Here is a 27536-nt window from a genome sequence, read left to right on the forward strand (position 1 = left end):
ATACACATTTAATTCCTGCTTTGCTTCCAATGAGCTGTACTCCATTTTTGTTCCTGTGATATGTAATCAGGTCTCCAGCTCGTTTCCGTGTCACACCGTCGCGCTCGTTAGAGATAATCTGGTCGCTTTGAAGGTGCTGGTTCCAGAGAGCAGCGGTAGGTCCGCCTGCCTCCGGAATCACCTCTGATCAGTTCAACCACAGCAGCAGCGCAGCGGCTTCCATTTTAACTCCGACACCGAGTCGCGTCTCACGTGTCCTGGGCTGTCTCTCTCACATGACCCGAGTGTTTGTTCCCGTGATCAGCACTCCCCATCTCTGTCTGTGACACCGAATATCACTTTTTATTTTCACCCTGATGGATATGCTCGAACAGAGTCTGGACACTGCAAGGTAACCGACAACTCGGTCAAAATGGCTAACAGAGACAAGCGAGCTACAACAACGCGTAGCTAGTTTACGGCGCTAAAGCAAGGCCCGACTTAGAAACACTGATGTTTAAAGCCAGTTTAATAAGAATAAGTGCACGTTGTTTAGCGAGGAAAGTAGAAAACTTTTCAGGAAGCACGTGGAACAAGTTGCATGCAAGAAAACATCTTTTGTTTTGTGGAAAACATTATACTTAGGTAATAACAGCTAACTTGGCTTAAGCTAGCCTTAAAAACATAATGAAAGCTAATGGAACTTTGGGACAGCAGCTAGCTTGTTTTTATGCGCAGTTGAAACTATTTTAGGTGGATTTTTGATAAGTTAAGTAGTCGAAGGCTTTAAAATGTATAACTTTTTGATTAGAGGTTCTTTCATAAGTAATTAGTTTTAATATTAGTTGTTTTGCGTTCGATTTGCAGCCAAGAAAAGCAAGAAGAAGAGGTTGTCCAGACATCTGAAGGTAATTCATAATTCAACTTTTAGGAAGGGATCTGGCTCTAAAGTTACGAAAGTTTAAAGCACAAAAGTTATGATCGGTTAATTTAGAGGTGTGCTTTTACATTTTACTGTGCTAAGGTCCCCTGTCTCATTCCTTTATTTATTTTAAGAAATTAGTGGTCTTTTCCAAAACATTATTAGCTGGTAAGAGTCTCATATTCTGTCAGGTCTTTTCTGCATATTTTCTTTAGAAATGCTTTTCTTCATATCTCTATCACTTCCTCAGTTTTAAAGATATGACACAATATTTTGGTGCCAGGTACAATGACCAAAATAAAATCAGAGGTTAAAGTCCTATCTTTAAAAAAATCCAAGATGACTTTAAATCACAGATTTTTGCAAACTAGAAAAAAAATGTGTGCTTTTATTTTTGCACATTATGGTATCCATATCTTCTAGCATTAGCTTGCTTTGTCTTTTTTATATTATCAACTGTCTATTTCTGTCCTTTTTCCTCATAAGACGGAACGGGAGAAGAGCCGACGGGTGTAACAATAGCCAGTGTTCAGCAGGCTGCAGCGTTTGGTGACCATAACATACAATATCAGTTCCGCACAGAGAGTGGGCAGGTATGTGAGTGACAGATGAAAGTTTCTGCTTTTTAATGCTGTTTTAAGGAAGCTCAATGACACACATACCATGACATCAAATTGGAAAGATGGCCTCTTTTCAGGAAAACAGAATGAAAAAAAAAATTCTAGAGTAACTTGTATATTACGTTGGATAAATGTCCAAAAAGTGATTGTTGCTCCCTACACATTACAAGTTGCCTCATTGCTCATTTTTCTAATTGTTTAATCAGCATGTGGCAGTATTGAGTGTTGCATGTTCCTAAAGGTTGGTTTATGCTTGACGCGTCCGCGAGGTCCGCACGGCTCTGCGCGGAAAAGTTGCGTCATTTTGCGTCATTTTAACAACCACGCCCCTCCACTGCGTCTCCGCACGGCCCAAGATTTCCGCAACGCACACCTCGGAAAATTTCTAACCACGCGGACGGACGGACGCGGGAAAACATGGCAGACCGGCAAGAACTAGTACGGCAGAGGTTCGTAAATACAGACTTTTGTGTGATTCAGCTCTCAGAGATCACCGTGATCAACATGTTGTTAATAATTTTTGGAGAGAAATAGCTCGCACTGTCTGAAAAGATGAGGACGCTGTTAAAAATGCTGGAATGCCATGTTGTAAACAGTAATTTTTACTTCTACTATGGTGTAGTGTTGGATGCATGCCGTAGAGCTCCATACTGCCCCGTTCAGTTTGGGAGAATATTGGCTCACCGCAGAGACAAGCCGCACAAACCATAAACGCTGCGAGTTGTGAAGCGCGTTCCATCCGCGAGCCGCATCACCGCGCGGAAAGTGAATGCGTCAAGCATAAACCAAGCTTAAGACAGAGTTGGTACTTCACGGCCAGCAGTCTTAACTTTTACCGGTAGAACTGCTTGTGTAAAATTGTGATGAACACACGACTCATACGGCAGCTCCAGGAGACTGCCAAGCCTGATGTTTGCTGCAGTAAACTGAGCAGGGTGTTTGTTTTCTGGGTGGCGGAATTGAACTAAATGCAGACAGGTGATTCGCTGTGACGACACCTGAAGGGAAAATCCAAAAGAGAAAGAAGTTTGATTTTTAAGGCGGTGCATCGTGCAGCTCTGACTTTTTCACCATGTTAAATGCCCAATTACACATGTCTGTAGTAGAGGTTGACTGATATTGGTTTTTCTAATACCGATACATTGAGGTCATGGTCAGCCGATGGCCGCTTGATGTTTCCAATCGTATTTGCACGCTAAAATGTCCCCCAATAATATCAGTTGATGAAACATTTTTATTGAAGTTTTATCGACCTTTTTTTCCTATTGCACCACACATCTATTGATAGATATATTCAACTATTGAATTATCGTCCAGCCCTCGTTTTGAGTACGTTTTATGCGCTAACGCTTCCAAAAAACGTCAAATTCCATAGTTTAGATGGGGCCAGACAGGAAGTCAAACACGAAAGCAGTGTAAAACGTCCAGAAACTTTCAAAATAAAAGTCATGTGCAGCTAAACGTACGTCATTTCCTGTGAAACCCCCATAGCTGATGTAAATGGAACAGAAAATTAACCACAAACCTTTCTGGGTACATGTGGCAGACGTTCTCCTTGCTTGTTAATGTGTGGACTTCTGAAATCACGTGCAATGTTTTGATTCTCCCGTGATTTTGTGACTTAGTGTGACCAGTGGCGTGGAATGCTTTCGATCCAGTTTTGCATTTGAATCGCTCCCGGTTGGCGGGGAACTCGCAGATAAAACACAGCTATTAGGTTTCACGCTGCTTTCACATCCGGTGTAAAGGAGGCTTTAGCCTGCTAGCTAACAGCTACATGTTATGGTGTCTGAATTCTGCAGCTGCCTTGTGTGTGTGATGTTACAGAGTTATCCTACAAGAAATAATGAATGTTGATGTAGAGGAAGTTGTTACATTTGAAAATCACTATCCCAGAATGATTTTAAATGTCATGCTTGTTGTTATATGATAAATAAATAAAAATCTGGTCTTTTTCACTCGATTTCGATCGTTTAAGAAATAATGATAAAAGACCTGCACTTGTGTAGCGCCTTTCAGAGTCAGAGAACTCCAAATCGCTTTACACTACAGTCGGTCACATACACAGTCACACACTGGTGGTGATGAGCAGAATTCTCTGGTCGGAGCCGGGATCAAACCTGCAACCTTCCAATTACTGGACAACCCGCTCAATCTCCTGAGCTACTGATGCCCCAGAAATCACATGATCGGATCCTAAAACTCGTAGCAATAGTATATTTCAAGTTTATTCTGGAAGGGGATGCTGGAAACAATATCTTGAGTCATGCAAGGCAAGTAAAGCCAATTAAATTAAGTGTGTACTTCTAAATGAAGACAAAAAAAAACACATTTAAAAAAGATGCATATGTAACCCGGTTGCCAGGTGATGGGTCCGGGGTTTTTGTTTTTTCAGTTTTTCCGCTTGTCTCTAATAAAGTGGCCGGAACGTCTTCGACGTTGCCGGTCACGTGGCCAAATCTAGGTCAATCAGGAAGTTAAATAGCTCACAGCCAGACGTGATCGGTAAGCGTAAGGAGACACAGGGAAAGGAGTTGCTGCAGGAGCCAACTACCGGTTGTCGGACGTATAAGAAGGAGCGCGGAGATAGCTTTAGATTGACGGAAAAGGCCAGGTTTTCTTCATTGGATGGCGAGCTACCCACTAGAACCTAGACTGGAAGCCCAGAATCCCTGAGTTCCTGAACCAAGTCAGGCAGACTGAATCAATTCACTCCACCACTGTTGGGCTGGTAGGAGGCTCCTGTAGCCCTCTTTAAGTCTCTGTTCCTCAGCAACTTCAACAGCGAGCCGCGATTACCCTGATCACATCCTTCACAATCCCCCCTCTCTCTCCCTCACGAACATTGAACTCACTCTTTAGGACCCATTCGCGGGTCCGCTGAAACTTGAAGTTGCCAACAATCATGTGTCACCCTATCTAATGGACAATGGATTGACGTATGATGATTTGTAATTTATTCTCTGTAAATTGTCAACTATTATTAGTTTATTATTATTTATTCAGTGTATGTATTGTTAAACAAGTGTCATAATATATTCTATATTGGTACCAACCTAACGGTCTATTCCATTTTGTCTCTGTGTTACTTACTCCTGTGGGCTGATCCTAGCTTCTGATCTGGGTTACATCTGGTCCTGATAATACAAGTCATCCCAAATTACTCCTACGCACGTTACACATAGCGTGGAAATTTGCAATAATCAGGGTTTAGGTGTAAAGAAGTTTGTGATCGTCACAGATAATATTCTCTACATGATGTGTAATTTTATGTTTTACGTCTTCATTTACCCAACTGATTTAACCCTTATGATCACCATCAGGGCACAGGAATGATCGTTTATGTTTGAATTGCCCATCAGTATCAAACTAAAGGAACAGTGACTCTTTACATTCAGACTGATCCAGTCGGATCCATTTCAACCCAAAACAAAACTTATGGTTTAGGACTATCAGGCAAAGTTTAGCTGGAGAAAGATGCCATCTTCATTGAGAGAGGGTAAATTAAGAACCAAACCAAAAATAAAGTGCATCACGAGTTAGTATATGATCACAATGGAAAAACAGTTTCCTCACAAGCTATCTAATCTGTGTCAGGGTTTATTTATTTATTTAACTTTACAGTCAGGAGTTAATCAGTCTCTCAATTCAATGACAATATTAAAAGTTTTTCTTTTCTTGTTTTCTGAAATCGGTCCGAATATGATCCACTTGCTGGTCTGTTATGGGACAAATAATAAAAACGCGTGGGTTTGCTCATTTCTGTGTTTCTGTGGGTGATTTACACTGACAGAGAGAAGGGGGTATTAAATCAGTGATCCATGCGGTTGGTTTGGCGTAAACAGGTCAGGTGTGCGCGATCATGTGATCGCAGTCTGGTCGGAGATCGGCATGGGGGAACTGTCACATGTCCGTCAGGAGGACAGTCACATGATGGAGGGATACAAATACTTCTTCTTGGAACAAACAAGTTCATTTTCCTTCCTGGGTTTTTAAAAACTATCCAATCAGGCACATTCTGAAGCGTAAGCACTTGAGTGTGGGTTGGTGAGATCGGCGCACTGCTGAGGTTAGGACCGGCGTTTCACACTGAGCTCGGCCCGACCGGAGAAATGATAAACAAATCTGCAGGTCAGGTAGTGATCTGTGTGCCGCACACCTGTGAGATGCTCTGTGATAAATTAAACAGTTTTAACATCTGGTGGATTTTATTAAGTCCATCTAAGATGCTCCGACCTGTCTCCGTCTCTGTCTCTGCCCCACAGGTGACTTATCGTGTTGTCCAGGTGACCGATCAACACCTTGATGGAAGAGAAGAAGCAGGAGGAGCAGTGAGTGTCGTCTCTACTGCTGCATTCGCCGGTGCTCCTCAGGCTGTGGCTCAGGTAACAACCTTTCTATCCATGGAAGAAAACCCACAAGGTAGTATGGAATATTTATAAAGAATAGCTGCTGCTTTTCATTTATTTATGTGCCTGGAAGTTTCTACACAGCTGATTTATTTTGACAGTAAACATCATTAAAAACACTCGAAAGACCTTTTGGTTTTCTTTTATTTGATAATCAAAAACAGTGTTTTTTTTATTTTCTCTGCTACAGACTCAGTATTATGTGTGACATCCCAGCGTTTGGCTATATGTTAGATTTTGTTGCAGACAGAAGTGCTCGTTGTCCCTCTGATCAACTAAATCCAGTAAGAAATGCAGCAGCCCCCCCCCCCCCCCACACACACACACACAAAAAAAACGTGTTTAATGTGCAGAATATAGAGCAGCAGAAATGTGAGATTTTTCCAATTGTGCTCAGTTTACCTGCTGGCTTCCCTCTTCTATCGTCAGCTGGGACGTTTACGCAGTGCAACACAGCTGGTCGTGGCGATGGATTGTTTTCGAGCAAAGCAAAAACCTGCGTCTTCACTAAAAAGAAGGAAATGTTTGCAGTCTATTAAAACACAAGTCATTCTAGAATATTTTCACCATTTGAGTTGTGTTTTAAAGGGATAATTAGCAATTTTTCATATTTTTAACTCATTGACTGCCAGCATTTTCTGCGTTTTTACAGTTTATTTTTTGAAGAGCCACAGAACGTTGCGCTATATGATGATGTCAACGTCAAAACTACCAAAACAGAGGAGACTCCCCTCTTACATCAGGAAGAATTCGTGCGTTTCGAGCCTCAGCCGTTCTCTCATAATCCGGTGTTGAATTGTGATCGGCAGAAGCTTTTCCGGTTCGCGCCTCACCTTTTTTACAGCAGCGGCCCAAAACGATCTAACACATGGATTTTCTGCTTCCTGATCTTGTGACGTACGCCAATGAATATCGGCTTTAGAGCTGGGATGTTTGTTCTCACAATGCAGGGGCTCGCTCCGACGCCCACACAGTAAAAAGATGCAAATGACGACTTTAGCTGTCATTGGCAGTTAATGAGTTAAATAGTTTTCTTGAACCAGTTTGTGCTAAAATGACCCTTTACAGAGTTAGTGAAAAGCCACCCAGCCCCTATCGCCCCCTGTGGTCAGAATATTCCACTTGCAACTTCAGCCTGGCGGGCCGCACTGTTGGGACTTGAGCTGACATATCTGGCGCTGTAATCTGGTTACAGCATGTTTTAAACTGTGGACACAGGTGATTTGTTTAATTTAGTGATGAATCACTCCTAGGTGGACATTAGGAGGGATGGGGAGACGTTTCAGCGGTTAGATTAAGGTGTTAAGAAGAAGAATTGTTAAGTGTTAAGAAGAGGAATTCACCGCAAGGAGATAGGTTTTGCTTTCTGTTCTAAAAATGGACACTAGGGGGTGCTAAAAGCAAGCCAAGACTTTCTAGTTACCCTTTAAAATAAAGTTTTAGGTATTTACCTTTCACGTCTCTGCCAATAGAAAGTTGTCGCTTGATGTTACAAAAATTCTTTATTTCTACAATTTTTTTGATTGATGCAGAATTTTGTGTGTTTTTATTAGTACCGACATACACCAGAAGCAGAAATGTACAAAATACAGTTTTCTAGTCAAAATAAAGCCAATTATTTACATTTACAGTTACAGAGCAGTGATGGCTCTCCTGACCTTGCTGTTATCCCCTCTAACGAGATCTCTGCTGCTCCTCTTCCTCCTTAATCCCAACTTGTCAAACCGCTCTGTCTCTTTCTCAGGGGTCTACAGGGGACATGGAACTGAGTCTAACAGGGAATAAGGTGTGCGTTTACCTGCTGTGGCTACTCTATTGCGATTCGCTCATGCCGCCCCGTGTTTCTCTTTTATCTGGCACAGGCTGTGATCCAAAACCCTTTCAGTAATGGTGGAAGCCCAGCAGGAGAGGCAGTGGGAGGGGAGACCCGCTTCGCTTACTTCCCCGCGACTGCTGTAAGCGACGGGACCGTGTCGGTGCAGGCCGCAGCAGACCCGACCCTGACGCAGGCGGGGGGTGAGTCACTTATAACTTGGTCTGAGCTGAAGCACATCAAGGTGCTGCACGGCTAATTAGACCATTATTTTTGACAAAAGGGAGCTCATTAGAAGTATCTTATAGCCAGAATAACATCCTGTTCTTCCAGTAGTTAAGAAGGAACCATTATCCACACAGCTTTGGTTTCATTTAAAATTGAAAAAGATGCTAAATAAAAAAAAAAGCCCTTAAATTATAACTAAAGTGGAAAACTGTTTCCTCAATATATATTTATGAGAATGTTTTACATGATTTTAATGAACAAGTCACCCCCAAATAAACGTTTTGTATAAACAAGTGTCTAATAGTGCTGTAGACATGTAAAGTAATTGTTTTGGCATCATAATGTATCTTATTTAAAAAAATTATACCATCAATGTTGCATCCTTCTTCAGCCCTAGTGGCCTTGGGACACTTATGAGCCATCGGGTCAAAAGGATACGGCTGTCGACCGCTCCCCTCCTCCAAGATACCCTCCTTCCTAGCCTCTCTCAACTTTTCTGAGGCAAATGAGCTAGCATTGCTGTCAGGGACTAGGAAGGGCTGCCTTTTATATATGATTGTGTGTGTGTGTGTGTGTATGAGCACATGTTAGCGCCTTTGTCCAAGCGAGGTGTGTGTGGGAGTGTTTTAGCAGCTCCACCCTCCCGGTCCACCAGACGACACCTCATTTTTACCCATTTTTCAAACAGGAAATGTGGCTGGAGTACAAGTCTGGTAGGGGTGACTTGCTCTGTAACATCGTAAACACGCTCATTAGAAACATTTTCTCAAAATGTGCAAAAAATTTCCCGTTGATGATAAAAGAGGCGTCTCCTAACTGGGATATAAGAAAGGGTTGGGATGAAGTTTACTGTTTACTGTTTATTTTAAGAACAAAATGTAAACACAGTGCAAAGACTGAGTCCTGCAAAAGTATACTTTTTATTTGACTTTCATCATTTATTAGATGTCACATGTGTTTGTTTTTAGCCAAGAGGTCACCAACCTGGTACACACGGGCGCCATGGTGCCCCCAGGAACCATATAAGGTGCCCGCTGGCCATTTCTGCAAATAGCACAAGTCTAACATGTATTAATATAAATTTAAAACTACAGTTCTATAGAAGAAAAAAAAACATTAAAATATATTTATTATACAATAAATTTTGATCGGTGGGATTTTCTTATTGCACGTTGTAGAGGAGCTCAACAATTCAGGTCTTGTATTTTAATATGATGCCGTTTATTGCTGACTATTTCTGCTGCTGTCATCTCTTTAGCTAAAGGCACAAACTAGGAAACAAGAAGATTTTAACCGAAAACTCAAAACTCAGCCTTATAAATTACATTTTTATGCCAAATTCCAAACCTAACGTCAACAACATTGAGGATGCTCATTGTTTTTATGCTTTTGTGTCTCCAAAAAGAAAGAAAAAGTTATTTGTTGTTAGCCATTACATATTAAAATCCATGAAAGCATAAGAGATCAAGTTACTAATTAAATTTAGCTTGTAGTTTGCTAATTATCAACCTTTTCTCTTTTCTTGCTGCAGAGACCAGAGCTGCTTAATTATTCTTGATTAGTTTTTGGCATTTCACAATTAAATGAACTTGATGAATCGTTATTAAAAATGAGTTTCCTGCCAACAAAACAAAAGCAAATCTAGCATTTCCTTCAACCTACTGGTTGTTCTGGACATAAATGTTTGTTTTCTGTTTTGCTACATAACAGTAGATAAACAGCTGCTGTTCTCTGGTCAGACACGTGGATTCATTTCAGTAACGTCTCTTTACTCGTTTGGTTTCTTTGACTAATTTTGATGCAGCTAGTTCACCGCACACACACACATGCACACACTGTTGCAGCATTGTGTCAGCTTGCATCACATGACACACAGGAGTCAGACTACCTCAAGGCTATATGGGTTGATGCACTTCAGCAGTAACCTGTGTTATTACACAGGTTACAGCTGAAGGCTGCAGCTTTAGGCAAGAGCGCTAAAGTCTGAAGTGTTGGGTAAAAGGTAAAACACTCACTTAAAGGTTGTGAATTCTGAATTCGTAGCTTAGCAGAAGCATCCAGTTGACTAACGAAAAGAAACAAAAACAGGAAGTGCATTTTTTAAAATTGTTTTTGGATTTATTGTCAGATTATAACCAGTCAGTCTGACTTGTTGATTCCCACAGGCCAGTTTTATGTGATGATGACACCTCCTGATGTCATTCAGACAGGCACACCACGAACCATCGCCCCACGCACACAGCCCTTCCCCGCGTGAGTATCGCCTCTCCCTGTTGCTGCTTTCTTTTTTAGAGTTTGATCACTTTGACATCAAAGCTGTGAGTTTTCTGTTTTCATTTAGAGATGATTTATGGTGGGGAAAAAACATATATTATTTAAAAGTAACAAATTTATAATTTTTATGTGGGCTTCAAGTATTTTATTCATTTTCACACATTCAGTTCATCTGTGGGGTTTTGTCCCAGTGGCACTATTTGATTCCAACTACTTAGTGATCAATAAACCCCGTTCATCAGTTTGAGCCACGATTCATCAAATGACCCAGTCCGTAAACAGAGCAGACTCTATAAATCCAAATGCTAATGGGGGAAAGGGCTGTAAAGGACGGTGGAGGAGAAATTTCTGAGCATCAGCCAGAGGAGTGAGTCAGTGTGGTTGTAAAATAACTTCCACATCTCATCTGATTCACCATAAAGCTCACACTTAGTTCTGATGACATCTAGTGATGTGTTCTTAATTTTGGCACATAATGTTCAAACATTTAAGGTCTCATTCACTCGTTTTTTATTTTCTTTAATAAATCTGCTGTGGTCTCTAGAGTGAACGAATGCCTTTTAAGTTGCTTTCTGCGTGGGGAAAAAAAACAAGCTCTCTCACACCCATTTTAGGAAGCAGAAGTTTGTCGGAGGGTTGAGGAGCAGGAAGTGGTAAGATTTGGAGGCTTATTCATATATATATATATATATATTACATATATATATATATATATATATATATATATATATATATATATATATATATACATTAGTAGGGGTGTGTATTGGCAAGAATCTGGTGATACGATAAATTTATCATAGTAAAGGAGAGACGATACGATGTATTCATCACAATACAGGAGAGATGAGTCATTGATGTTTAATTTCCACAAATAACTCGAGCTTGAATGTGATCCGCCATGTTTTGGAGTTGCTAATTTTTAGCTTCTACTAGCCAAGATGCACGCTGCTTTCTCCTGGACGCTGAATCAACACAGCAGTCGTAAGCCACGGTGGACGAGGCCATGAACACTAATTTACTTGTGACGTAGAAGGGACTGCCTTTTTCTGACCCGATCGTTTTCCCGTCTCTTTCCTTTCTGCGGCTAATGTAGGCAATTGGTTTTGACGAAAAGTTTCACGTTCAGCCTGCGTGTGAAACTCAAAATGACCGATCGTATTTCAGGAAGGACAAGTATCACGTTTTTTCAGTGAATGAGACCTTTAAAAAAGTGGACCATTCGGTTCAGACTTGTTCTGACTTATTTTGTGCCTTTTTAATTATTAAAAAAAATCCTAAAAGACACTAACACGTGATATGTGATGCCGCTGCGAGACGGAAGATTCTTGAATGTCATGCAGCAAATTTCCTTTTGTTTTGTAACAACTCAGCCACAGTCATTTGCTTCCTGAGCACATGACTCTAACAAATAGAGTTAACTCTGACTTAGCGGAATATTCCTCTTTTTTTTCCACCGGGTTTTTCCTTCATTTTTAACACTTGAGGGGTTTTTTGCAGTCCTCCTATAGAGCGCTGGCTGTTTTAATCACCAGGATCTTTGTCTTTTATCTTTGGATGCTTTTGGGACATGAATTAAGTGCTTTTGCTCTGTGATTTTCAGATTTTTGTTTTTAGGGGCAACTTTAAAAAGTCAGCTGAGTGAGATTAGAATAAAGCTCTGGTATATTTGATGTGATGTCTAGAGACTTTGCCATCCCTGTTGAGAATAACAAAACAAACTGTGTTGAATTCATGCAAATAAGTGAAATGTTTTGTGTATTTTTTTTCATCTCTCAGACTGCCTGTTTGCAATGTGTCTGTATCTGTTTATTCCCTCACAAGCAAAAGAGCAAATGTCATCAGTTTTAAGTGTCACAGATATATTTTAAGTGCTAACTAACAACCGATGGCATGTAAACAACATGAATGAAAACCTCCCATCCCTATCTGCCGTTTGCAGAGATGAAAACGAGCCGCTGCAACATGAAGGTTTAAACTGGTGAGGACAGTTTTCACATTTCACACACTGCACTTTTCTTCTTTAGAGCAAACAGACTAATCAGAATAAGATCACAAGAGAAGGAGCAGCACACATATTCTGCACTCTTCCCTTCCCATCCTTAAGTCCCTAGTGATTCTCCGAGCTCTTGATATGTGTTTGTTCATGACCCTGGTCTATTGTTGTTAGTTGTGCTTGTGGCAAATAGATTTCTCCATTACAACCAAGAAATTAGGTCACTGTTTTCTGTCTGGAGACCAACAGCTCGCTCCACTCTTTAATTTCAGTATCATTTTAGTTGAAATTTGTTCTCATTTAGCTTAGTTACCACTAAAGTTTGTGTTGACCTTACTTGGACAGTTTTAAAAGTAGTTTCTTTCCCCCACACTGCAGAGAAACACACACACACACGCACGCACGCACGCACGCACGCACGCACACACACACACACACACACACACACACACACACGCACACACCCACCCCTTGTTGATTCAAAAGGAAACTCCTGACATATGAAAGTAGTAGAACTATTTTGTTGTCAGTTTTGCAGTTTTAATACAACCGGTTAATGGTGAGCAGCTAATGCTCAAGGCCGAAACCTTAAATCATTCATTGAAAGAGTAAATACTCCAAGCTGCTTTCTTCAGGGTCTTATTGTGTAACTTCCTGTCAAGACAACTGCTCACTTTTTCTTAAAGAAACTCCAAAAGAAGAACCAGAATGTGGAAATTACACTTTCCTGTTATAAAGTCATACGCGTTTCCTCACAAATGACACAGTAAATGTCACCCAACACGTTTTAGTTTTTAATCTCTTCGCTCTCACTCTGGGTCCACCCTGGAGGCATCAGCAACGCGGTACTTCTCAGCTTCAAATACTATCCACTATAGTCTACGAGTTGGTTCAAACTGGCCGTGGCGCGGGACAGTTCAAGTGTGTGCCAGAAATGGTGTGGTGCGCCATTTCTGGGACGCGCTTCAACTGTCCCGCTAAAAATAGGAACGGTTCTATTTTAAGCCTAATTCATACTTCTCCGTCTGCGTCAGGACGGACGCACGCAACACCATTATCCGTCCTTACAAGCCTGCTGGAGAGCCCTCGCAAGGATGGATGGAGTTGAGCTCTCTTTTCTAAGTATTCGTCCATCGAGACGGAGAACACAAGCTTGTGATTGGTCAGGACGCCGCCGTCTATAGCGCCACCATTGTGCCCTCATGAACAAAGAGCCGAGGATATGTAGCGGCACACATGATGCAGCTTGAAGAATACCTGGTGGAAAATCTCTTAAATACGAACGTTTTATTCCCCTGTGACTGGAGGAGTGAAAAGATGCGCTGCAAGCATTTTACTCGTGGACGGAAATGACGGGAAACGTGGGTTTAGAGTTGGCGAGCACATGAAGAGGTGGAGGAGAACCGGGAACAAATTTGTTCGTGTTTCAAAGTGTCTTAAAAAAAAACAATAAGATATAAACACACGATCTTGGGCCTCTGTTGTCCTGGCGGGGAATTGCTTTGCAAAACTCCCCAGGAGACGGAGACGTGTGAGGGCAAATTGTCTCCATCCGTGCGTGTCTGTCCCACGTGTCCCAGAAGTCGCGAGTCACTTCTGGGACACGTCCATTTCTGCATTTAATCTGTGGCTAGACAGGAAATCACACACTTGTTATAGTGTAAAACATCTGGTAATTTTCAAAATAAGACTATTGCAGAGATGTGATTTCCTGTCAATGCGCCCTGCATGTGCAGGGTTTCCCCCAGAGCTTTATAAGCCTGGCGGCCCGCCAGGCTTTGCTTACCCACCCGCCAGGCTAAGCGTCATGCCCCGCCCCCCCTCCCCGAGCCTACTGTGTCTGCTGACAGGAACGGCGCTACGAAACTAGAGCCCTCCATCAGCTGATACTGGTGAGAAACAGCAGCGGAACATTTGCAACCACCCCACCCCCGCTCTCACGGAGGAGCGCTGTGAGACGGAGCGCGCGACCGCCGCCAGCGCCCCCCGCTCTCACGGAGGAGCGCCAGGCTAATCTCATGTTCTGGGGGAAACCCTGATGTGACCTAAAAGCTTATTTACTACCAGCATCTTTTGAGAAGGTTAACATGTTTTTCATGGCTTTAATCCTGGTAGTGGAGAGGAACAACTGTGACATCAAACCTGATCTCCAGCTACTTTTTGGTTTAATGGCGGATTGCATAAACAAACCACGACCTTCGAAGTTTCAAGGGATTTTGTGATCTTGCGAGTCCAGCGAGAAGGACAGCAGAGAAGCTGCTTTGTGTCTGAGACATTCTCCCAGTGCGATATAGACGCACCGCGAAGCACGCAAGTAAACCGTCCCGTTGCCATTCCGCACTGCTGATGCCTCTAGTGTGGACCTGGCGTCAGGAGCACTTGGAGACGATGTGCACACCGTCTCTAAGTGCTCTACATTGTGAAAAGAAGAGGAAGTAGACATCCATGGGCCCAATATTTAGTTATTCATTCAGTCATCTGCGTGCAGAATCCATTTTACCACTGAAATCCCATCAGGGTTTGTTGAAATACAGGATAGAGTGTTATTTAGCTTAGCTTAGTACCTGAAAGGAAGCTCTCCGTGGTTGAATTGAATTGATGGGACCTGTTTATTTTTTTTCTCAGCTGTAGAGGAAAGAAACGTAATAAAAAGACACAAGTGGGGATTTAAAAATACATTTTAACACGAATAAAGAAGTAATGATAGGGAAAAAAAGCACAAATACCGTTGTATTTTATTAAGATTGATTCGTTGTAATGCATGTTGAAATATCAGCATATGTTGGAGTAGTAGTGTAGTCCACATGACAGCTTTGCTGGGCTTTATGTGATTGGATAGCACCCCAGTCACGTTGCAGAGACTTAATTAAGAAAATCTTGAGGGAAGATGCAGGGACAAAAGAGAAAACATTGTTTGATAAAGCAGTGTTCTCCCTTCAGGCTTCACCTGGGAGGAAAACAGGCTCGAATAGCTTGGCCCGGTGTCAGGATTCCTGTTAAGATGCTCGAGGTTACGAGCTTGTGTGTCACGGCTTCACACATAGCCTCACATGGCTGCACATCCTTAAGTTTTATAGCCAAAGGAACTTCAGAGGCTTGTTTTGAATAGCAATTACAATACTCTTGATTGGAAAGATAACAGAGAAGAATGGTACTTATAATAGGCACAGGATTAGTTGGATTTAGGGAATGGGATTGGATTTGTGCCTGATTGTCTGGTGCTTAGAGATGGAAGATATTTTTGTGTTTGCAAAAAGGCTTTTTTTAAATGTCTTATTTATCTGTAGGAAAATGGACGGACCCCGAACGCCAAGAGATGAAAGAAGAAGAGCACAACATAATGAAGGTGGGTAATTAGGGATGATTGTGGCTTTTGATTTCATCTGACAGTGTAACACAATGCGGTGTGGTGCCTTAATGGGACATTTTCTGTTGAAAGAAAATCACCAAACCCTGTCAAAATATGCCATTACAAGATTAGATAGCACTGTTTTCAAACCGGCCACTAGAGGGTACTGTTGAGCTGCCGGGAGCGAGCCAGTGGGTGTATCCACAACATCCAGGACACAAACTAAAATGCTTCTTCAAGCTAAGATGTCTTTAAATGCCTCAATAAGAAGAAATGTGTCTGGAAATAATTTTTTTCTTCAATTTGTTCTATTCTGTACCGTTTTATCAGTTGAAAGGCGGCGAAGAGACAAAATCAATAACTGGATTGTCACACTTTCCAAGATGATCCCTGACTGCAATATGGACAGCACAAAGACCGGAGCGGTAAGCAGTCTTTTATTTATTTATTTAATTTATTTTTTTTTTTTTACTGCTGCCATTTTTAAAACTCCCTTTCAGCCGTGTGCATCTCTGTCCCTTCAGAGCAAAGGAGGTATCCTCTCTAAAGCCTGCGACTACATCCGTGAACTGAGGCAAAATAACCAGCGACTGCAGGAGAACCTAAAGGAAGTGGACAGGATACAAGTGGACAATGAGCTTTGCAGGCAGCAGGTATTAATAGCAGCCCGTGCTCCGGCCTGCAAATGTGGCGTCGAGTGAAGTTTCGGTGACTTCAGCGATGCATAAAAGAAAGTCCATGAATGATAATTCAAAACGTTCCTTTGAGGTGGTCGGGTGTAGCCGATAAATAAATCTGCACATAAAAAGGCAGCCACAGAGGGCTGCATATGTGGTTCTGAAGATTGCCGCTGCGCTGAATAGATTGGTTTGCCGTGCGGTGCGTTGAAACCTTCAGCGGTAAAGTCTCATAAGCGTAAAAATCCACCCTGGCCCTCATGCATCTTCATTTCTGGAAAACAAACCCCCTGAGACTCCAGGCTGTGTAGCTAATCACACAGACTGACAAAAAGGATCAAAGAGTTTGCTCTCTCATAATGAGAAGTGATACCTGAAATCAGTGCTTTGAGAGGCAGTGGGGATAACGTACACTGGAGCTGTGAGAGAACTGAGTGCATGCTAATTCGTGGGAAGTATTGTGAAATTTTGGCGCTCCAAGACTCCCTCTTGAATCCGAGGCCTACGAGGCACTCGGCAATATATTTTTATTCTGACGCTCAAAGCTCAATTTCTTTCCCTCAGTCCCTCGCTGGGGAGGCGGTGAAGTCAGAATCCACCTGAGGGAAATGAAACAGATGACATACCTCAAGATTTGATAATCCACTCCGCTTTGGACGGGGGTGTTATAGAACAAGCTCTGAGAATGTTCTCTAATCCCATGTGTTGCTCAGCTTGTGTTTACATTACAATAAGGTTCAGTTCATCAATTCCAACGGCTCCAAAGATGTCAGTGATAGGATTTTTTTTTTCAACATCTACATGTACTTTGTTCTTTAGATTGAAGAGCTGAAGAATGAGAATGCATTGCTCCGAGCGCAGCTCCAGCAGCACGGCATTGAGATGGTTGGAGAGACGCCGCCACAATAAACGGGCAGAAAACGAGCAGGGAGGAGCAAACGCCACTCGGATGTAACTGACATCGTGGAAAAGCAGACGAGAAGATTGGAAAAAGGACCTGTGGAGAATCACTTTCCTTTTTAGTGATTGCCTCCTATCGCGGGCCGTGAACCCTTCACCAGCCGTTTGTGGCTGCGCTTGACTCTTCCGGTCTTTTTAAGATATCCACCCGTTGCAACTCGGTAGAAGTGTGCTCCAAGAAAAGATGTCCTCTCACTGTCATCAGAGTGCTGATCCAGCACCAGCTATAAAGCGAAGCCTCTGCTGAACTCCTCCTGTGTTTTTGTATTTAAGTAGCCTCACTAATGGACTATGAATTTTGTTATATAAATAAGCTCCTTGTGAGTTCATGTTGGTATCTCTCTCCCCATTATTAATTTTGTAATAGGTGTTGCTTTTATTCCGTTTGTGTTTTTGTGTTGTGTATTAATACGTTTGTTTTTAGCATGTTTAATTTATTAGTCCGTTTGCTGATAGAAGCCTCAATGGAGACCAGTTACATAGAAACTCGTTCACCACGAGAAGCAGGCGGGAATACGGCGAAGTATGCAAACCCCTACAGACGTATTTAATCATACCGTGACACACGTGGCTTACCTACATCCAAAGACGAACGAGGAGCCGTGCAAGGCGATGCCCCTGGGCTCATTTATGTAAATATGATTTCTGAAGTTTTAATACAGATGTTACAGAATGTTAGAACGGATTATCTCCGGGAGTCAGCAATCAATAACTCATTAACTCCACGCCGGCCCTTCGTCATCGTAAATACCATGAAGTGTGTGCAGTCTTGAAACTTGATTTGGAGACGAAAAGAAAAAAAAACGACGGGTATACTTGAAATGTTGGGCATTTGCTTGATTGGAAAGTAAAGAAAGAACGAAATCGCGTAAAAACTGGCGATTGTTTTGAGTAAGTGTGGATCATGCAGACCGTTCCCAACTCAGCACTTCGGATGCGGCGCGAATCCCAACGTTAGCCAAAACCATATTTATGTGCTGTGAGTTTATTTTTATCTTTTTGTTTATGTGTGATTTGGAATCGTCTCCGTACGTGCAAGAATGATCCCCACATGCTTCATTTCAAGCCGTTTGCCCTATTTTGGTTTTGCTCCTCTTCAGTTGGAGCTCGACACACAGGAGATGGGGGGTGGCACCCTGGAGAGCGGTACTCAAAGACTGCTTACTATGGAAAAAGGCTACACAGAAACCCTGTGCTGCACTTTTTACTCGAGCGCAACTCGTTCTCCAAGAACACGGAACAGTTGTGAAGTGGGATAGATGATCTGGTGTTGTTCTCCACCCACTCAAGCAAACAATAAATGAGGTATAATTGGATGTACATACAACACAAGCCAATATTAACATTGTTAATGATTTTTTAAATGAATATACATGACTTCTCATTTTTTCCCTCCGCTTTGGGCAACGACCGTGAGAACGGAGGGATGTTGTCAAGCGTTGAAACCACTCGTTAAAGCACGATTTCTCCTCCATGTATCAACATCTCAGGATCCAGCAAAGCAAAACCAACACTTTAGACCCCTGGCAAAATCAGGCGGACCATCACATTTAAATAACTGAGAATCACAGCTCATGCTTTCAAAGTGCTGCTCAGCTACAACGGCTAGATTAAAGCCTGATGGGAATGGCGCTGCTGGTGTCTGATCTATCAGACAAGGCTCTGAGTTGAACGATAGATGTGCAGTAGTTACTTTTGCTTGTTTTTACACCTCGGAGGAAAGCAGAGAATGTAGACACAAATAATGCTTTGGAAGGTGGATGTTCACCAACGAAAGGTCATGTCTAATCCTCACTTTTTCCCCTGCATTTTCATTTATTTAAATGGCAAAAGGAAGAAATGAGCTTTCTTTTTCTCTGTAGCAGCCTCACTTTTCTCAGGTTAGAGACATCTTTTCTAAGTAATGGTGGAAAATAAAACTTTCACTTGCCGATAATCTTAATTGGAGTTTAGTTGTGCTTCATTGTGCTCCCTCAAATCTTGGAAAGACATTAAAATGCTCTATTTTTGTGGTAAACTTGAAGGCCTATTTATTATGTCTTATTTGTTCAGTACTGCATATAGTTATTTTGGGTTGGTTCATCAAAACTTTATTTGTCTGACATAAAAACTTTTATTGCTATGTTTACTACACACAAATGCTGTTTCCTAACTTTATTACACCTTAACCAAAGCTCTCAAGTAACAAAGTGCAATTACTTTAATATTTGTTAAAGAAAGCTAGAGGCTAAGGTTGAATTAAAAATGCTAACGGTGACTTAGAAACAAATGGTCGTCAAAAATGACCAACAACTCCATGTTACAGCCATCCATCCATTTTTGGTCGCTAATCTGGGGTCAGGTTATGGGGGTAGCAGCCTAAGCAGAGAGGCCCAGACTTTCCTCTCCCCATCCACTTGGGCTAGCTCCTCCAAGGGAATCCCAAAGCATTCCCTGGTCAGCCGTAAGACATAGTCCATCCAGCGTGTCCTAAGTCTTCCTTTTGGTTTCGCTTCCCAGTTGGACGTGCCTGGAAAGACTCATCAGGAGGCACACTAACTAGATGCCTCAGCCACCACAACCAGCTCCTCTCAATGTGGAGCAGTGAGTCGACTCAGAGCCCCTTCCGTATGACCAAGCTTCTTACCCTTTCTCTTAAGGGAGAGCCCAGCCACCCTGTGGAGAAAACTTTTTTCGGTTGTTTGTAATCTCATTGTTTCAGTCACTACTCAAAGCTCGTGACCATAGGTGAGGGTTGGAACGTAGCTTGACCGATAAATCGAGAGCTTTTGTCTTCCGGCTCAGCTCTCTCTTCACTTCATCCAATATTAGTGAAATGTATTTGTTTACTCATCAACATACTGTATATGAAGCGTCTTTGTTCGTTATCTAGAATCTTGTGGTGGTGAACCGTAAATGGCAACAGCCATGAAACTAACAACTGGTGAGTCGCTTCATAGTTTTGAAAAAAAGAACTGCAGTACCCAAATTTGACCACAGGAGGTCATTCTTACATAAAGCACCTTTAAAAAAAACACAGACACAAAACTTACCTTGATGAATTTCCTTGTCTGGATAGAGTGAATTTGATAGAAGTTGGATAATAACTAAACATCTAGCATTCTGACAACCTATTGGTTTGTACCACCCACATATTAACAAAATACATATTTTGAGCTGAAACAGGTAGCCTAGTGTTTCACAAATGTTTGGGATACTTGGTCGAGATGTGGGGTGACCCAAAGCTGCTAAAGTAAATTTAGAAACCAAGTTAGCTTGAAACATTGTTTCATGCCTCTTCGTAATGGTCTAATACATTGTGGAGATTTTTAAAAAAAATGATAAAGTGGTTCTAGCATTTGTTTAAACACCTCCGTCAATAACACAGCTAAGACCAAAAGCAACTATTGGACCATCCAGTTTTCGGTCTTGCCGAACCACCACGCTTCCCTGGGTCTTCCACCCATTATGCACTCGCGTATTTAGCGACAGGTTACCACAGGTGGTAAAGGTTAGCAGCTCAAGGAGAAACAGCTGCTACCACTTCAACTCGACAAACCACCAGTGTCCCAAAAAGAAAAACACTATTTGAAATCACGGACAACAAAAGGTGTTCTGTCGTAGAAAACTGTGTCTGCTGTTTAGCGCTCTCTCCTTTCCTCTGGCAATGCGGGTTTCCGGTTCCAGTGGATCCGGAATTTAGGAAGATACCTGGGGGGAGGGGTGATTGTTCCGTGACTGTGTTTGCTTTCAAAACTTGTGTACAAAAAATGTTTTTTTTTCTTGATACCATTTTTAACTTATTTGCCTCATTACTTACTTATTACATACCAATACAATAAGGGTTCCTTTATTAATGGCACTTAGTGCATCATTAAATATTAATAAACAAAGGGCCCCTTTATTAAAATTACCATTATTGTTAACTATTAAGTGTTCTTAAGGTTAGGACGAAGGGCCCGGGTGTGGGGGGTGTCTGCTTAGTAATGCATTACATAAAATGGTTGAGCAGTTGTTAATACATAATATTTTAGTAATGCTTAATAATGCACTAACTAATGTTAATAAAGGGACCCTTTTTGTAATGTGTTAACTTTATATACTTTAGGTACTTTTTTAGCATTTACTCCAAAACTTTTTTTAGAGAAAATTCAATGTTTAGATGTTTGTGTGGAGACTGATCCCTGTTAGAGAACTTCAGTTAGATGTTCTGGGATTTTCAGTGTATGTATCTGCTAACTCATCCAGTCATAAATTTGGCAATTTAGGGATAGGCCAATGTGAAAAATGGCAAATGAAAAAAAAAAAATCAGCTTTAACAAAATAAAAATAAAAACCTGCCAATATTAGACCATTCAAAACTTTGGGATTAATTAGATAATATTATTTATGCTAACTACTGCATTTTCCACCCCTCTAAGCTCATCAGCTCGCACACGAGACAGTCAGTCAGGCGTCTGTGTGTCTCTGCGTCTGTTTGACATGGATGATCTCTGATCCCGTGTACCTCTCTGTCCGCCAAGCTCCCGTCTTTCACCTCTAACTTGGAAAAGCAAGCAGACTGAAAGGAGTCAGTTTGGAATAGGAAATTAAATGTCAAACACCTTTCTTTTACATATATTAAGAAGCAGGTACGAGGAAATGTGACCTTCACCTCTCAGAGCAGATAATTCACTCACATTTAATTGATGCATTAATTGGAAGAGGAAAGGCTGTTCTCTTTGAGTTGTTGCCGAAATTAAAATGAGTTGACTTGAAATACCAGACTTGGTGGTGAGTATTTAATAGGCGGATGGGTCAAACCCATCGCTGGAGAACAGGGGTGGATCTACAAAATTATTTATGGGGTGGCAGAAGAGGGGCAAACATTTTTCTAGGGTGGCAAAGCACACACACACACACACACACACACACACACACACACACACACACACACACACACACACACACATATATATATATATATATATATATATATATATATACGTGTGTGTGTGTACAGTATGTGTGTCTGAGCTGAACCAAGGTAAATCTAACTGCACTGTGTAAAGAACAGGGTGTCCGCGGGGTTTTAAAAAGTATTAAAAAGTGATAAATAAAAATAGTCAAATTTAAGGCCATTAAAAGTGTTAAATTTGGTCTCAGAGGTATTATTTTTTCCAAGTTAGGTATTATTTTTTTCAGACTATCAGGTGTCGTATTCTGAACATCGACATAGAAATATATTCCGAATGAAATGTTTTGAACGATTATAAAAATAAAACAAGCCGATTATTTGCTCCTCCCACTTGAGCTGCCCTGAGTTACAAATGAAGCGCTCCGTTGCCAACTTAGCGACTTTGATGCTATTTCTAACAGCTTTTCAGACCCCCTTCTTGACTTTTTAAATCTTAAAAGTACCTAGCGAACACCTCAGAAACATCTCTGGTAACCCTTAGCTACTTTCTGGATAACTGTCGTCGACATTTCCTGCAGGTTAGCTAAACACTCCGCCTGCGCTCCGGACCGTTCTTCAGGACATTAGGAAAGGGAATTATGTAGTGATGTGTCAGTCGCTAAAGAAACAGCTCTCGGAGCCGGCTCCCTGTTGGAGTAACCAGAGTGAGTGACACACACCGTACCTGCGGGCTCCTGAGCCACTAAACTGCGCGTGCGGCGCGCTAAACACACATGCAGCTTGCCCCGATTGCTGTGAGACCGGGTGGGGGGTGCAGCTGTGGTTGGGACAATTATTACATTAACTGATGGACTTGTAAATAAATAGTTTATAAATAAGGTAGAAATAAGTTCCTCACGCTGATAACTAATAACGAATCTCTCTGAGGACACGGTGCTAGTGCACTCTACTACAGCACCTTGACATGACTCAATAAATGTTATGCAACATTTTGTGAACATCAATTTATTTGCATTTATTTGTTATAAATGCCACTGTATAATTCTTGCTGTCAGTATTTGCAAGATATTGGTATTTGGGTCTGTACTGGTTAGACTTAAATGAGTTAAACCAAGGTCTATAGCCCTTGGGTCATAAACTATGAGCTATAAGTATATTGGTCTTTTTATACTGGGAATCAGGAGTTATTTTAGTGATCATCTTGTTTCTTGTTTATTTTTGCCCTGATTGTGCCCTGAGCAGTTTTATGACTGAATAAAAATAAATTAAAAAAATCTACATAAATTGAAAAATCGTCTTAAATAATCGAGATCTCAATTTCAGTCACAATAATCGTGATTATTGTTTTTGCCATAATTGAGCAGCCCTACTTTAGCATATCCGGTCACATTATGATGACGTCATATTCAGTGGTCGTTCTGCATCATTTCAGGCCCCGTGGTCAACTGTCTGAACCGCTGAAAAGAAGTGCCTGGCTTATTTTCTAAGTAAAATAAATATGCGCAATACGTTGTCAACATCAGTGAGTCTCTAAGTCTATTCTTTTTGTATGTTATATATGTTAAAATATGTGTAAATAGGTCGCTGATTAACACTTGCAATTTAGTGTTGACGGTTTTAAAAAAATTCTGAAGGTAGTAAAAAAAAGTATTAAAAAGTAGTAAATTTTACTTAAGGATTGCTGTATATACCCTGAAGAAATATTTCACTGCAACGAGATATTGTACTTTGGTTTTATTGTTCAGTCAGAAACATGTTTTCCTTTTCCCAGTATTTACATATTCATTTGTTTTGGGTCCTCATTTAATAAGCTTAAAAGGACTTAACGGAGTTTTGAGTTTTTATGCTCGCGATTGCCTCCTCAAGCCAAAAGCGTAACGGCAGCTTCAATAGTAGGCTCGTGCACGAGGCGCGCATGCTGTATGTGCACACTCCTTAACGAAAATAACAGCTGAGACAGTCATGTGTGTGTGTGTGTGTGTGTGTGTGTGTGTGTGTGTGTGTGTGTGTGTGGCCCAGAGGACAGGAGAACGCGCAGCTAATTAATTAAATAATTTGGCTCTGTACCTTTATCTTCAGCACAGCCGACAAAGGTTTAAGATGGGTCAGTCCTCCTGCATGCTCAGATCATTCCCTTCCCTTGCTTGAAAAATTGTTCCAAAATGAAAGTTGAACCCACATCTTTTTTATCTGTGAATTCAATGTCGTTCGGCGAGTCTCAAATAAAAATTTGGGCATCTTACTGTAAAAAAATATATCATTAATGTAAAAAATAAACTCTAAACTATGCTCACATCCAGAATTGAGCCCGGGTCTCCTGCACGAGAGTCCGATGTCTTACTAGGTGAGCTATAGCAGCAGAGACATCTTATGCATCTGTAATATTTATATCCTTGATTACAGCTAAAACAACATTCAAAGAACGGTTCGGAGCGAAAATGGCTATTTTGTTGCTAATTTGCAGGAAATATCTAGAAGAAAGTAGCTAAGGGTCCTCAGAAATGTAGCTAGGTTCATCACTAGGCGTTAGGAACAGCGACAAAGTTGCTGAGTTGGCACTACCTCTCTCGCTGCTGCTAAAGCTACGGATAGCAAATGCTACGGGCTATGCCTGAGCGTGAACACGCATGAAGCAGCCTGCTCGACCCGAGCAGCTCTCTTTTTCTGTGATTTTACAAAAAAACAGGCAATCACAGTAAAAATGCCAGGGCTCATTCTACAGGGCCAGGGCATTGCAGGAGAATGTATGACGAATAAATTTATTATTTCTATACATGTTTTGGCTGTCAAACTTCCATAATGCCCCTTTCAAGGCCCATCACGAAAATAAAACCCATAATAAAATTATGTCCTTCCTACAACAGCTGAATGCGGCAGTGCCCATGTTGCTCAGCAAAACAATTTACACATCCATCAAGATCCAAAGATTTTACCCGTTTTGATTCAATGCTGAGTACAGCCTAGCTTGGTAGTCTTTTCTCTGTCAAAGCAGACTGCAAATAGGTCTTTTTGAGCCTGAGAGTTGGAAAAACTTTGATTTTTCTTGAGTTTACAGCTGCCAGCTATAGGGTGGCAGCAGGGGTAGCAAGGCTTTATTTTAGGGTGGCAGTTGCCACCCTATGCCACCCTTGCCCCTGCTGGAGAACTTTTTATTTCTCCTTATACACAGCTGCTGTGCCGTCTCAACGGCCAAAATATACTCGTGTAAAGCCACAGTTTTGTGTCCTGCAGGCCCGTCTTGCCTTTGTGCTTTTGTAGCAGCAGAAACATGCTGTTGAAAAGGTGTATTGTCCATCGCCCCAGCCTGACTCCTGCTCCCCTTCTATGGGAGGTGATTTGTTGAAAATGGATGAAAGAACATGTCTTTGTTCAATATTTCATATAACTCCTCATGCCTGATGAATCACACCAGCTCTCATCAGCACAAAGCTGTTTTAGTTATTGTAAATGTTACAACGCACAGTTAAAGTCTGCAAAACCCTCAGTTAGAACTAGGCAGTAGAGTTCTTGTACAAATGCATTAGTCTGCTCAACTTCTCAGGGGGACTCGCTTTAAGTTTCAACTTTTTTTATTTGAATTTATCATAATTTTGATTTTAGTATTTATTTCTTGAAAAAATCATTTCTCCAAAACAACTCTTGCTTTTTTAATAACTGGAGCTAAAAAAACAACATGTGCATTAAACAAAATCTCAAAGCTCAAACATAGAAATCATCTTGATTTTGCCCTAAAATGAAAATAAAGAACAAAAAATGTAAGAAAAGTGAGAACACAGCACTTTGCACATTGAAAAATTGTAAATTTGATTTAAAATAACCATTAAACGCCACTTTAAGGGTGCAATATGTAAGGCCCAATCCTAATACTAGCACTTGTGCCCTTCATTTGCGCGTTCTCAACCAGGGGTGCGAGTGCATAGGGTGTCTCGATTCTCAAGTGCGGAAGTTGACCTCGCCCCCATTGCACCCTTAATCTGCACTTCACCCAAGTCTGCAGCAATGCGGACCTCGGGCAAGGGTTTTACCCACAAGTCATTGCTGCAGGAGAAAAGGCTCAAGTTCCTTTTCTGAAACAAAAAATGTATTTTCTAATGAAATGAGTTCATTTTAGAATGATTAGTTGATGCTCTGAATGTTTTGGACAAAGCAGCAATAAATGTAAATTTATTTCAAATAACCATTTGGCTGTTTGTTTAAAAGTAGTTAAAAGTTTTTGAAAAAAGTATCAACCAGCATCCCTGCATGCGTTGTGATTGATGACGCAATGCTCCCTGTCTCAATTCTGCAATTATTTGCACACTTGTGTACTACGCACTCGAACCCTACTGAGCACTCTCTCCAAGTGCACTTTGCTGAAGTCCGCAGGGCGCAGTGTGAGTATTGAGATTGGACCTCAGAATGAAGTAAGAATTACACATGTGGTCAAATTTGGGTACTGCAGTCCATTTTTGGAAACAAAAAGTCACTATCTCACTTCCATTTCATGCGTTTTAATGGCTGTTATTTAAAATAGCATCCTTGTTGCTTTTATAAAAATTAGGAAGGTTATAATCAGATGCAGTTAATTGAATAAGGCTATGATGTGGAAACTGAATTTGCCACCTATAAAAGCAGAAGTTCAGGCAGTTTATTGGACCAGAGGTTTCTAGAGTGTGTTCACAAAATGTCAAGAAGGAAAGACACTGTCAGTGATTTTTGAGAAGTGACTGCTGCTTGTTGTCATAAAGATTAAACTTAATCACAGGTGATATATATCAGTGTCTTCCTCCACTTATCCGGGTCGCAGGGCAGCATCCCAATAGGGAGCTCCAGACCGTCCTCTCCCCAGCCACCTCCACCAGTTCCTCCGGCAGGACCCCAAGGCGTTCCCGGACCAGATTGGAGATGTAACCTCCCCAACGTATCCTGGATCGACCTGGGGGCCTCCTGCCGTCAGACATGCCTGAAACACCTCCCCGGGGAGGCATCCAGGAGGCATCCTGACTAGATGCCCAAACCACCTCAACTGACTCCTTTCGATCCGGAGGAGCAGCGGTTCTACTCCGGGTCCCTCCCAAATGTCCGAGCTCCTCACCCTATCTCTATAAAGTTAAAACAATATTGGAGGTTTCTTATCGTAGACGTATTTGGTAACAGTTAGAAATGAGGGGTACAAATCTTTTTTTGTCTGAGCCACCAACGACTCGTGTTTGATCTCATGGCCAGATCAAATGATGGAGCAAACCATTAGCACATTTTTTAAAGACTCCAATGTTAAACTTTGGAACATGTGACTTAAATTGCTTCTTAACTTAACGTTTGATATAATATCAAAGGGGATCAAAATTGAAAATGTCATCGTGTTTAATATTGGAATCCATGAACATCGCCGTTACTGTGGCTATCGGAAAGCTGAATTGAGAAGGAAAATGCTTTTTTCTTACATTAAGCAGC

At 41.4% G+C, this 27536-nt stretch overlaps 1 protein-coding gene across 4 annotated transcripts; it reads left to right on the forward strand.

Moving 5' to 3' along the window:
- The first annotated feature begins 205 nt into the window (after positions 1-205).
- usf2l (upstream transcription factor 2, c-fos interacting-like) lies at positions 206-17750 on the forward strand. Of its 4 annotated transcripts, none has more exons than XM_015950020.3 (11): positions 206-391; positions 847-887; positions 1388-1494; positions 5787-5906; positions 7793-7946; positions 10137-10224; positions 12188-12226; positions 15529-15587; positions 15921-16015; positions 16115-16243; positions 17087-17750. In XM_015950020.3, the coding sequence occupies exons 1-11, from the start codon at positions 357-359 to the stop codon at positions 17174-17176; spliced, it is 957 nt and encodes a 318-aa protein (XP_015805506.1). In that variant the 5' UTR covers positions 206-356; the 3' UTR covers positions 17177-17750. The 4 variants fall into 4 exon arrangements, with proteins under 4 accessions (XP_015805506.1, XP_015805505.1, XP_015805509.1 ...); XM_015950019.3 differs by having other exon boundaries at positions 16091-16243; positions 17087-17409; XM_015950023.3 differs by lacking the exon at positions 12188-12226.
- Positions 17751-27536: the final 9786 nt, after the last annotated feature.

This window comes from Nothobranchius furzeri, chromosome 5, assembly GCF_043380555.1.
Source record: "Nothobranchius furzeri strain GRZ-AD chromosome 5, NfurGRZ-RIMD1, whole genome shotgun sequence".
Lineage (NCBI taxonomy): Eukaryota > Metazoa > Chordata > Actinopteri > Cyprinodontiformes > Nothobranchiidae > Nothobranchius > Nothobranchius furzeri.